The sequence below is a fragment of the Capra hircus genome, chromosome 1 (assembly GCF_001704415.2).
Source record: "Capra hircus breed San Clemente chromosome 1, ASM170441v1, whole genome shotgun sequence".
In the NCBI taxonomy this organism is placed as follows: domain Eukaryota; kingdom Metazoa; phylum Chordata; class Mammalia; order Artiodactyla; family Bovidae; genus Capra; species Capra hircus.
In genome coordinates this window covers 156592547-156604854 of record NC_030808.1, presented here as the reverse complement: position 1 = coordinate 156604854, position 12308 = coordinate 156592547, and the positions used below count along the sequence as shown (strand labels likewise).

Here is a 12308-nt window from a genome sequence, read left to right as displayed (position 1 = left end):
CAGAAAAATTTAGGGAAGCTGAAGCCTCCAGGCTGGGAACTTGCATGGTAGAAAGGTCCAGAAGGCTAAGCAGTTTTCTAGCCAGGTGCCAGTGGGGAGCAAAAGCAGCCACCTCCACCGGGAAAGGATTCTGTGAACTAAGCTCTTACCTGGGACTGAGGTCTGGGGGCCCAGCACTGTTCAAAGTTGAAAGCTGCAATTTCAAGTTCTTCTCTTTTCTTTTGCCGTAGTTTGGGGCATCCATCTCCTGCTTGGTTTTGGGGGAGTTTGAACTGGAGACTCTGATAGGTGAGTGAAACGGCACCGTTCCCGAGGCCAGCTGCTTCAGGCTTAAGCCGAGGTAGCTCTTACCGCCTCCAGGCCGCTTGCTGCGAGAAGAGGCGGGTCCCCTGGTGTAGACGGGGGACAGGGAGGCTGTCTCCTCCCCCTCGTCCTCCTCCTCCTCGTCTTCCACGATGGACGGCAGTCTCTTCTTGATACTGCCGTTTCCCTTGGGCTCCGACTGAAGCAGAGGATGACAGAGATGAGCACAGACGTGAAGAGCTTTTCAGAGGCATGCATCATTCACCAGCAATTCCCATCTGAACAGTCAGCTCCCCGGGAGACTTTAAAAGGGAAGACTTCACAGACTTGAACAGAAAAATTTAGGGAAGCTGAAGCCTCCAGGCTGGGAACTTGCATAGTAAATTTTCTTTTACTTAGTCAGGTGTTCAGGTCTCCCGGTTTCTGATCTCTGCTAGGTGCTTTTGTTTGTTTGGTCTTTTAAACCTGCTTATGGGAGCTAGGCGAAAGGTGCATTCTACCAGGTTTGCATCGGGCTTTTCAGCAGCCTGTCATTTATAATAGTATATGATGGCCCACTTTTAGGAAAAAGACATTTTCAATTTTACTGAGAAGTCTTGGGCCTTGATAGTTTGATTAACTAACTAATTAATTTCATGTATCCTTATCATTCTATTTTATTGAATGATGGTTGATATTGTATAAAATTCCGTCATGTAATTCACAGATATATAATACGAGCCACAGTTTTTATAGGCTACACTCCACTTACAGTCACTGTAACGTGTTGGCTGTATTCCTCATGTGCAATACACCCGCAGCTTATTCTATACCCGACAGTCTGCAGCCCAGCTCCCCCACCCCGAACCTCGCCCTCCCCCTGCACACTGGTGACCAACAGTTGCTCTCTGTGTCTGCCAGTCTGCTTCTTGTGGGGTATAGTCATTAGTCTGTTGTATTTTTTAGATGCTTCCAGGTGTAAATCATCTCATAGTTTTGGTCTTTTTTCTGTCTGACTGATTTCACTTAGCATGATTGGGCCTTGATATTTTAAAGCTACAGGGTCCTCAGTGGAACTTCCTGTGGAGACCAGCCAGCAGAATCATATTACCATGGAGAAGAAAGCTTTTTCCTATTTCGTATCATAGATGGAAGAAGATGAGAAGTTTCCTCGGTTCTCCTGGTTCCCACAAGCCAGGTGGTGGGAAATACAGCAAGTGCTGTGATCTGCTCCCTGTGAAGGGCCTTGGGAAAGGAAGGAGCTGGTCTTGCCAAATCCTACGTAGAGTCCTTGCCTGGGGCCATTCAGCCTCACAGGCTTAGGAAGCCAGGGAGAGCATGGGCAAGGGCAGAAGAGCTGATGCTGAAGGGGCAGGTAGACTGGTGGCCCTCAGCAGAGTTCCTGGAAGAGTCTGTGTTTCTTGTTCTGCCCCAGACGTGGCTTCCCTTCCCCAAAAGGTCCGGTCACTGTCCTGTGCCTTAGTATCTTTTATACTTTCTTGTCCACAATTTCTAATAAAACTAAAATGAACAGTAAACATCTAAGAGCACTAATCAAATGTCATGAGGTGTCATGGTTATTACGTCACCTTAATAAACACTTGGTTCACTGGTGTGTGAACTTTACTGTAATAGTTATACATATATATGTGTGTGTGTGTGTGTGTATATGGGCTTCTCCAGTGGCTCAGCTGGTAAAGAGTCTGCCTGCAATGCAGAAGGTGACCCAGTTTCGATCCCTGGATTGGGGAGATCCCCTGGAGAAGGAAATGGCAAACCACTCCAATATTAGTGACTGACAGGCCCATTCAGTGGACACCAGAGCTTTCATAAGCAAAATGATCGGTTCACTTAGAAAGATTTTTTGTGTATTTTACTTTCATGGGCTAAAATTTCCTGAAGAAAGGGAAAGACTCATCTTTCCAGCTATTTTCAAACATTTTAATTAATGCAATGCCATTCAGTCTTTATTCAACGTGCTTAGTCGCTCAGTCGTGTCCGACTCTTTGTGACCCTGGCGGGCTACAGTCCATGGAATTCTCCTGGCAAGAAGAATACTGGAGTGGGTTGCAATTTTCTTCTCCAGGGGATCTTCCTGACCCAGGGATCAAACCCAAGTCTATCGCATTGCAGGCAGACTCTTTAGCATCTGAGCCGTGAGGGAAGCCCCTTTATTCAATAGTCATGGTTCTGCCTTTATTTTGGTTTTTGCCCACAGCATTTTAAAGTTCTGTGCTTTTAACAAAAGGTGGACCCATGTGGAATTGAGAGGAACATTCGCACGCTAGTATTGTGGGAAAGAACAGTGAGGTCATCCAGCTAAAGACAGGACGGAGCAAACCCATCAACATCAATGAGCATATTCTCTAGTTGGGCTTCTGTTTCATCTGCACTGGCAATTAACCATGCTTTTGTTTCAGGGAGGCTCCCTTGGCATTTAATTTTCATACTTCCATTTCGTCACGGAGCTTTGCCACGTTGGACCGGTTGTTTAGATACTGCCTGCTGTAATCGGGGCGGCCAATGCAATTTATAGCAAGAAGTTATTTCTGGACTATCACTGCAGACAGTACCCAAATTTATTAAATTACTAAGCACCAGCCCCACAGGCAGCTTCTGTGCAGGAGGAGCACCAGCTACTTCCTTGGGCCATCCGTGAAGAAACACCCTCTCTCTCGTGCTGCTGGGCTCCTGTGTGCACACGGCCACAAAATCTAACCACAGACCTTTCTTGCCCTTCTCTTTGACCCATTTCTTCATTTCCCTCTCATCTTTCTCACGAACGCTCCCATGGGGCAATTCCCACAGTCAAAGGAATCTCTAAGTGAGCTCATGACATTTTGCTGGGATAGTCACTTCAAACTCAGGAATGAGTCAGTCAAACCCGTCTTGACTCAAAGGAAAGCAGAATAAAGCCTCGTGGTTGGATTCATGCATTTTTGGTCACATGGTCCTAAAAGTCTTACTTACCAGCTGCAACCTTGACCAGGTAATGTGACTGTTTAAAGCCTTGGTTTCCTCATCTGTAAACTGGCAATAGTGTGAGGGAAAATTAGATATGAGGTACAGCATGTTAAACCCTTAGTGATATGCATTTTGCTGTGCTGTGCTCTGTCACTGAGTCGTGTCTGACTCTGCGACCCCGTGGGCTGTAGCCCACCAGGCTCCTCTGTCCATGGGGTTCTCCAGGCAAGAGTACGGGAGTGGATTGCCACTTCCTTCTCCAGTGAATGTGCTTAATTAAATGCTTGTCCTTGTGATGATGAGGATGATCATGAAGAAAATGGAAAAAATATTTACATTTGGGCAGGTTCTACAGATAGTATTGGGATATTTTACATAATCTCGCCTTATTTCTTAAATTACTCTTAGTGATGCACCTTGCATCCCAAGGAGCGGTGGCTGTGCAACCACAGGAGGGCCTAGAGGAGCTATCCCATGTTGAAGGTCAGGAACGGCGGCGGTAAGGAGATACTCCTCGTCCAAGGTAAGGAGCAGTGGCTGTGCTTTGCTGGAGCAGCCGTGAAGAGATAACCCACGCCCAAGGTAAGAGAAACCCAAGTAAGATGGTAGGTGTTGCAAGAGGGATTCAGAGGGCAGACACACTGAAACCATACTCACAGAAAACTAGTCAATCTAATCACACTAGGACCACAGCCTTGTCTAACTCAATGAAACCAAGCTATGCCTGTGGGGCAACCCAAGACGGGCAGGTCATGGTGGAGAGGTCTGACAGAATGTGGTCCACTGGAGAAGGGAATGGCAAGCCACTTCAGTATTCTTGCCTTGAGAACCCCATGAACAGTATGAAAAGGCAAAATGATAGGATACCGAAACAGGAACTCCCCAGGTCATTAGGTGCCCAATATGCTACTGGAGATCATTGGAGAAATAACTCCAGAAAGAATGAAGGGATGGAGCCAAAACAAAAACAATACCCAGCTGTGGATGTGACTGGTGATAGAGGCAAGGTCCAATGCTGTAAAGAGCAATATTGCATAGGAACCTGGAATGTCAGGTCCATGAATCAAGGCAAATTGGAAGTGGTTAAACAAGAAATGTCAAGGGTGAACATTGACATTCTAGGAATCAGTGAACTAAAGTGGACTGGAATGGGTGAATTTAACTCAGATGACCATTATATCTACTACTGCGGGCAGGAATCCCTCAGAAGAAATGGAGTAGCCATCATGGTCAACAAAAGAGTCCGAAATGCAGTACTTGGATGCCATCTCAAAAATGACAGAATGATCTCTATTCGTCTCCAAGGCAAACCATTCAGTATCACAGTTATCCAAGTCTATGCCCCAACCACTAATGCTGAAGAAGCTGAAGTTGAACGGTTTTATGAAGACCTACAAGACCTTTTAGAACTCACACCCAAAAAAGATGTCCTTTTCATTATAGGGGACTGGAATGCAAAAGTAGGAAGTTAAGAAACACCTGGAGTAACAGGCAAATTTGGCCTTGGAATACGGAATGAAGCAGGGCAAAGACTAATAGAGTTTTGCCAAGAAAATGCACTGGTCATAGCAAACACCCTCTTTCAACAACACAAGAGAAGACTCTACACATGGACATCACCAGATGGTCAACACCGAAATCAGATTGATTATATTCTTTGCAGCCAAAGATGGAGAAGCTCTATACAGTCAACAAAAACAAGACCGGGTGCTGACTGTGGCTCAGATCATGAACTCCTTATTGCTAAATTGAAGAAAGTAGGGAAAACCGCTAGACCATTCAGGGATGACCTAAATCAAATCCCTTATGATTATACAGTGGAAGTGAGAAATAGATTTAAGGGCCTAGATCTGATAGACAGAGTGCCTGATGAACTATGGAATGAGGTTTGTGACATTGTACAGGAGACAGGGATCAAGACCATCCCCATGGAAAAGAAATGCAAAAAAGCAAAATGACTGTCTTGGGAGGCCTTACAAATAGCTGTGAAAAGAAGAGAGGCGAAAAGCAAAGGAGAAAAGGAAAGATATAAGCATCTGAATGCAGGGTTCCAAAGAATAGCAAGAAGAGATAAGAAAGCCTTCTTCAGCGATCAGTGCAAAGAAATAGAGGAAAACAACAGAATGGGAAAGACTAGAGATCTCTTCAAGAAAATTAGAGATTCCAAGGGAACATTTCATGCAAAGATGGGGTCAATAAAGGACAGAAATGGTATGGACCCAACAGAAGCAGAAGATATTAAGAAGAGGTGGCAAGAATACACGGAAGATCTGTACAAAATGATCTTCACGACCCAGATAATCACGATGATGTGATCACTAATCTAGAGCCAGACATCTTGGAAAGTGAAGTCACGTGGGCCTTAGAAAGCATCACTACAAACAAAGCTAGTGGAGGTGATGGAATTCCAGTTGAACTATTTCAAACCCTAAAAGATGATGCTGTGAAGGTGCTGCACTCAATATGCCAGCCAATTTCGAAAACTCAGCAGTGGCCACAGGACTGGAAAAGTCAGTTTTCATTCCAATCCCAAAGAAAGGCAATGCCAAAGAATGCTCAAACTACCACACAATTGCACTCATCTCACATGCTAGTAAAGTAATGCTCAAAATTCTCCAAGCCAGGCTTCAGCAATACGTGAACCGTGAACTCCTTGATGTTCAAGCTGGTTTTAGAAAAGACAGAGGAACCAGAGATCAAATTGCCAACATCTGCTGGATCATGGAAAAAGCAAGAGAGTTCCAGAAAAACATCTATTTCTGCTTTATTGACTATGCCAAAGCCTTTGACTGTGTGGATCACAAGAAACTGTGGAAAATTCTGAAAGAGATGGGAATACCAGACCACCTGACCTGCCTCTTGAGAAATCTGTATGCAGGTCAGGAGGCAACAGTTAGAACTGGACATGGAACAACAGACTGGTTCCAAATAGGAAAAGGAGTACATCAAGGCTGTATATTGTCACCCTGCTTATTTAACTTCTATGCAGAGTACATCGTGAGAAACGCTGGACTGGAAGAAACACAAGCTGGAATCAAGATTGCCAGGAGAAATATCAATAACCTCAGATATGCAGATGACACCACCCTTATGGCAGAAAGTGAAGAGGAACCAAAAATCCTCTTGATGAAAGTGAAAGAGGAGAGTGAAAAAGTTGGCTTAAAGCTGAGCATTCAGAAAATGAAGATCATGGCACCCGGTCCCATCACTTCATGGCAAATAGATGGGGAAACAGTGGAAACAGTGTCAGACTTTATTTTTGGGGGCTCCAAAATCACTGCAGATGGTGACTGCAGCCATGAAATTAAAAGACGCTTACTCCTTCGAAGGAAAGTTATGACCAACCTAGATAGCATATTCAAAAGCAGAGACATTACTTTGCCGACTAAGGTCCGTCTAGTCAAGGCTATGGTTTTTCCTGTGGTCATGTATGGATGTGAGAGTTGGACTGTGAAGAAGGCTGAGCACCGAAGAATTGATGCGTTTGAACTGTGGTGTTGGAGAAGACTCTTGAGAGTCCCTTGGACTGCGAGGAAGTCCAACCCGTCCATCCTAACGGAGATCAGCCCTGGGATTTCTTTGGAAGGAATGATGCTAAAGCTGAAGCTCCAGTACTTTGGACAACTCATGCGAAGAGTTGACTCATTGGAAAAGACTCTGATGCTGGCAGGGATTGGGGGCAGGAGGAGAAGGGGACGATAGAGGATGAGATGGCTGGATGGCATCACGGACTCGATGGACGTGAGTCTGAGTGAACTCCGGGAGTTGGTGATGGACAGGGAGGCCTGGCGTGCTGTGATTCATGGGGTCGCAAAGGGTCAGACACGACTGAGCAACTGAACTGATGCACCTTCCCCAAAGATCACTTTTTCGACATTCCCTTGCCACGTGGTTTAGGCATGAGGCCAAATTCTGGGAAGGTAGTGTATAAGTGGGCCAGTTATAAGGACTTTTTAGGAATGCTCCTAGAAGAAGGGGAGCCTTCTCTTTACATTTACTTAGTTCCTAGTCTGGAGCAGACACATAAGAGACTGAGGAGATCTTAAAGGAGGGCATGTGTTAAGGACCATGAGCAAGAAGGAAATCTCTAGACCCGATCGACACTGTCACATTGCCCACCTCTGGCCTAATCCATGAGAGACAAATAAATATGCGTTTTATTAAAACCCCCGTTATTCTAGTGGCTTTGATTCTGCAAATGAACAGAAAATACAGAAATTTTTTTTGAAAGTTAAGGGTGGTGTATTCTTGGAAGGGATGTTCATTTTTAGAGTGCTGTGGAGGGGCGAAGAATTCAAATTGGAAAATCCAAAAGAAGGCTAAATTTCTCTTGACAAGAAAGCGAATATAGGAAAGGGCTGGCAGGAAAGAGGTACCGCAATGAGGGAAGGATGCCTGCTGAGGAGCGCTTACAGGTGGGACAGGTTCCTAGTTCCTGAGGAGGGATTCTGCAGAGAAGGGAGACCAAAGACAGTCAGTGCCAGAGGGAAACGCGGCTGACGGTGCTGAGATGCTTTCGGAGTTTTAGAGATGTTCCTCGATAGTAGCTCAGTTTGTTCCCCACCTCCAACCGTCTTCAGTCCGGGTCGGTATCTCTATAATGTGTTACTCAGCTGGATTTATTTGTGTGCCTCTGAGTGTGTGTGAAAGTTGGGGGGGCTCTGTTTCATGAAGAGAACAAGGCAAGGAAGGGAGCCATTTACAGGGAGAGGGCGATGGCACCCACTCCAGTGCTCCTGCCTGGAGAAGCCCAGGGACGGGGGAGCCTGGTGGGCTGCCGTCCATGGGGTCGCACAGAGTCGGACAGGACTGAGCGACTTCACTTTCACTTTTCACTTTCAGGCATTGGAGAAGGAAATGGCAACCCACTCCAGTGCTCTTGCCTGGAGAATCCCAGGGGTGGGGGAGCCTGGTGGGCTGCCGTCCATGGGGTCGCACAGAGTCGGACAGGACTGAAGCGACTCAGCAGCAGCAGCAGCAGCACAGGCCTCCTGGCACAGGATGACTGGCAATAAAAGTCTAGGTTATAAATGTGACAAGCCACTGTTTGGGGGGAAGTTTCCATGAAATTGGATGGTTCTGAAAAGTTGAGACTGACCTACAAGCTCAATTCTACTAGGATGAACACTTCAGGACTTCGATATTTTGGGCAGGTTTTGGTGACAAACTACTTTTTAACAATACCAATAAGGCCCTTAAAAAGATTTATGAGTTTCCATCTTTCTGTTCCCAAATGCAGGAAAGTCAATTACCACATCTCTTATTGGGAAGTGTTTTAGCGGAAGTCAAAGGTGAATACATAAAATCTTCAAGGGGGAAACCGATTTGTTGGAAATCCCAGAAATTTTAGATAAATATTTTGCTCTTTGGCAAAAAGCCATACCTGTGAGACTGTCGATTTGTTTGATAATCTTGATATCACCTGAAAGAACAAACAAACAGAAGTTGTAAAATCGTTCACACCCGGGGAGATGAGCCTGTGCCCCGGGACCCTCTGTGGCTGTGCTTGCATCTGGACACACGTTCCTCAGGCAAGAAAATACAACAAATGTACAAAGGACCAGAAATAAATGTGCAGCTGGGGCTAATTGTGGACAAGAAGATAAAAAAAGACCAAAAAAACAAAACAAAGCAAAAAAACAACTGCCACTTCTGAAGAGCCAGGAGCAAAAGCCGGGGTCAGGAGAGAAAGCAGGGTCCTCTGCCTGCCCCCTGCACGTGGCACCACCTGCGGGCTGGGCAGATCATCTAAGCTGCCTCGGGCTCAAGCCCTGGACACAGCCTGCCCTCACCCCACATAAGGACCAGCTTGCCCCCACCTTGGGGAGTGAGCAAGCAAGGGGACCTGTTGTCTGTTCTTGGTTGTCTCTATGCAGCAGGGGCCCCGAGAAAGACTTGCCTGAATTTCTTGTCTGGCCTTTTGCCAATTTCTATTGATTAAGGAAGCCAAGAACCCTGGATGGTAACATGGGTGGTGTGGGCCTGGATAAAACACCGGGGCAGGGAAAGAGATGGAAGTTCAGAGGTGATGGGGTGATTGGCCCACCTGTGTGGGGCAGCAGAGAGAAAACACCCCCTGAGAGATGCTGGGAGCACCTCCTGAGTCTGGAAAAGGGAGCAGCCAATTGCCTGGCTGGTGTCGGACGCAACGCTCAAGGAAACGGTGGCCACAGCGATGCAGCCAGCGGCTGCATTTGGCAGCTGGGTGCTTCTTTGCCCTCCTTTGGTTTTCCATCTCCCTTATTGCTCTTTCTTGCCCCTTTGCTAAATTATCTTGTCTTCTATGATTCTCCTCTCTGGTTCTTGTGAAAATAGAAATCCGTGGAACCATTTCTCATTTAATGTCATTTCTCTCTCTTTATTCTCTAGCCCTTCTTCCTTAAATGCAGGTGGCTGCAATGATCCCTTTGTGTTCCATCTGTTGTACTCTGTGGACTAGGATTGGAGAAGGAAATGGCAGCCCACTCCAGCATTCCTGCCTGGAGAATCCCACGGACAGAGAAGCCTGGCGGGCTACAGTCCCTAGGGTCGCAAACACGACTGAAGTGACTTAGCATGTGGACTAGGATTAAGTTCACTACAGATCCTAATTTTCAATTTAATTGACTTTAAGATCCAACTGGTTGTAAAAAATTTTTAAAAATGCTGTCAATTGAATTGTGGCACGCCATCAATTGTGACAGATCCCGATTTCAGAGATGTTAAAATGTGAAACACAAATGTGTAACATAGATTCAGTTAAGCTCAAAACACATCGTGCATAAAATCGGACTACCTTACTGTGGAGGAATACATTAGAAAACAGGAACCTTCCATGAAGTACAAAGAAGCTCTGGAAATTATAACATATTTTGGAAATATGCTTCGGGTCGCATTGTTTTATGCTCAAATACACTTCTCTCATTTTAAAATGGTAATAGATGCTATGAATTAACATAACTTTATTCACATGGAAAAAAACACGCACTCGAAAATGATCTGCCTAGAAAGTGAGACGTATGTGGTGACTCTGTCACCTCCCTCCCTGTGTTTTGTAGATGATTAGGGAGCTAGATCTGTTATTATTTACACAAATGCCAGCATCATTATTGCTTTGCAAATATATGTTTCATCAATGTTTAATTTTATCAAAGCAGTCAACCATTCTACATCTGTTTAGTTGCCTAAATATGCATTAATCAGTAGCATTGTAGACATAAGTTTTGCAATAATTCCCTAAGTGGTGACAAATAAAACAGCTGAATAATTAAAAATGTGAAAAATAGAGCAGAATTACAGTGCTGTTGGTACCATGGTAAGCGTAATCCTGTGTTTTTAAAAAAGCTTTTCAGTTACAGTTTGGATGAGAGAAAGACACGCTAGGGGGATTCAGGAAGTCCGACATCTCCAGGTCAGAGACCCTCTCTAAGGAATAAGAGAAAGGCACCGGCCTTAGCATCTTCTGATTTGAGTGTGACTCCCAACCCCCATGGTTTACTGCTAGTATGAGTTCCCTGGAGCTGCTGAACCCCAAGGCTTTCTCTATATCAGTGCTTCTCGAACTTCTGTGTGCACAGAAATCGCCTAGAGTTCTCGTTAAAATGCAGGTTCTGCCTCAGGAGGTCTGGGGTGGAGCCTGAGGCTTTGCATTCCGGTCGGTGCCCAGATAATACTGATGTTGCTTGCCCCTGGGACACACTTTGAGTAGTGATATCTTATAACCAATGTCACTGTTATTATCATCCTGTGTGTGTGTGCGTGCTAAGTTGCTTCAGTCGTGTCCGACTCTTTGTGATCCTATAGACTTTTAGACTCTGTAGCCTGCCAGGCTCCTGTGTCCATAGGATTCTCCAGGGAGAATATTGGAGTGGGTTTCCACCGCGTTCTCCAAGGGATCTTCCTAAGCCAGGGATCAAACACATGTCTCTTACGTCTCCTGCATTGGCAGGCAGGTTCTTTACCACTAGCGCCACTGGGGAAGCCCTGTCACCATCCTGTCAGCTGTCAACCCATCGAGTGTTCACTGTCATCAGCGCTCTGGCCGATGCTGCTCAGCCACGATATCACACTTATTTTCACTGCGAATCCTATGAGGTCAGTGTTTATTATATAGCCCGCACTACAGTGCTAGGCTCTCTGAATAAATCACTTCATTCACATGTATTATTAATCACGTGTATTTTAAAGAGAATGCTCTGATATATTCATTCTGTTGACTAATATCAATGAAAGTGAAAGTGAAAGTCGCTCAGTCACATTCGATTCTTTGGGACCCCGTGGACTATACAGCTCATGGGATTCTCCGGGCCAGGATACTGGCGTGGGCAGCCTTTCCCTTCTCCATGGGATCTTCCCAACCCAGGGATCAAACCCAGGTCTCCTGCATTGCAGCTGGCTTCTTTACCAGCTGAGCCACAAGGGATGCCCAAGAATCCTGGAGCGGGTAGCCTATCCCTTCTCCAGCAGATCTTCCCAAGCCAGGATTCGAATCAGGGTCTCCCGCACTGCAGGCAGATTCTTTACCAGCTGAGCCACCAGAGAAGCCCTGATTAATATCAATGCTTCATGCTAATCCAGATTACCACTAGTGTAGAGAATACCAGTTTAATGAAAACTCAGTGTTTTAACTTGGAGAAGGAAATGATAACCCACTCCAGTATTCTTGCCTGGTAAATTCCATGGACAAAGGAGCCCAGCAGGCTATATAGTCCATGGGGTTGCAAGGAGTTAGACACAGCTGAATAACTACTGTGCAGCGTTTTAAAGCTGGAAGTGACCCTACAGAGTCTCAGCTACAATGGTTTGTACACGTGTCAGACGATAGGATGCTTTGAGGAGGGTTCCTTAAAAAAATCAGGTTATAGAGTCTCTTTCGGTTGGTGGTGGGTGGGTGTGGGGCCCAGATCTCCAGGTCAGATTTGAAACCAATGAGTTAGTCCAACTCCTTAATTAGAGGTGAGGAAATAGTGGTCCAGAAATGAGAACACTCGCCCAATTCGTGCAACAAGTTAGTGGGAGAGCTTTTCCACCAGAAACCACGCCTCCGGATTCTTAGTGACCGTCCACGGAACCAGGAGTTTTCT

The 12308-nt window shown here is 45.7% G+C and overlaps 1 protein-coding gene across 1 annotated transcript in view; it reads right to left on the bottom strand.

The window, feature by feature from the left end:
* The window catches only part of KCNH8 (potassium voltage-gated channel subfamily H member 8), a 465900-nt gene that overhangs the window by 45857 nt on the left and 407735 nt on the right, over window positions 1–12308 (bottom strand). Inside the window, exons 12-13 of the mRNA XM_018053223.1 lie at window positions 8630–8668; window positions 150–502 (exon numbers count right to left, since the gene is read on the bottom strand). Coding sequence (XP_017908712.1) covers window positions 150–502; window positions 8630–8668 — 392 coding nt within the window. The remainder of the gene's footprint in view (window positions 1–149; window positions 503–8629; window positions 8669–12308) is intronic.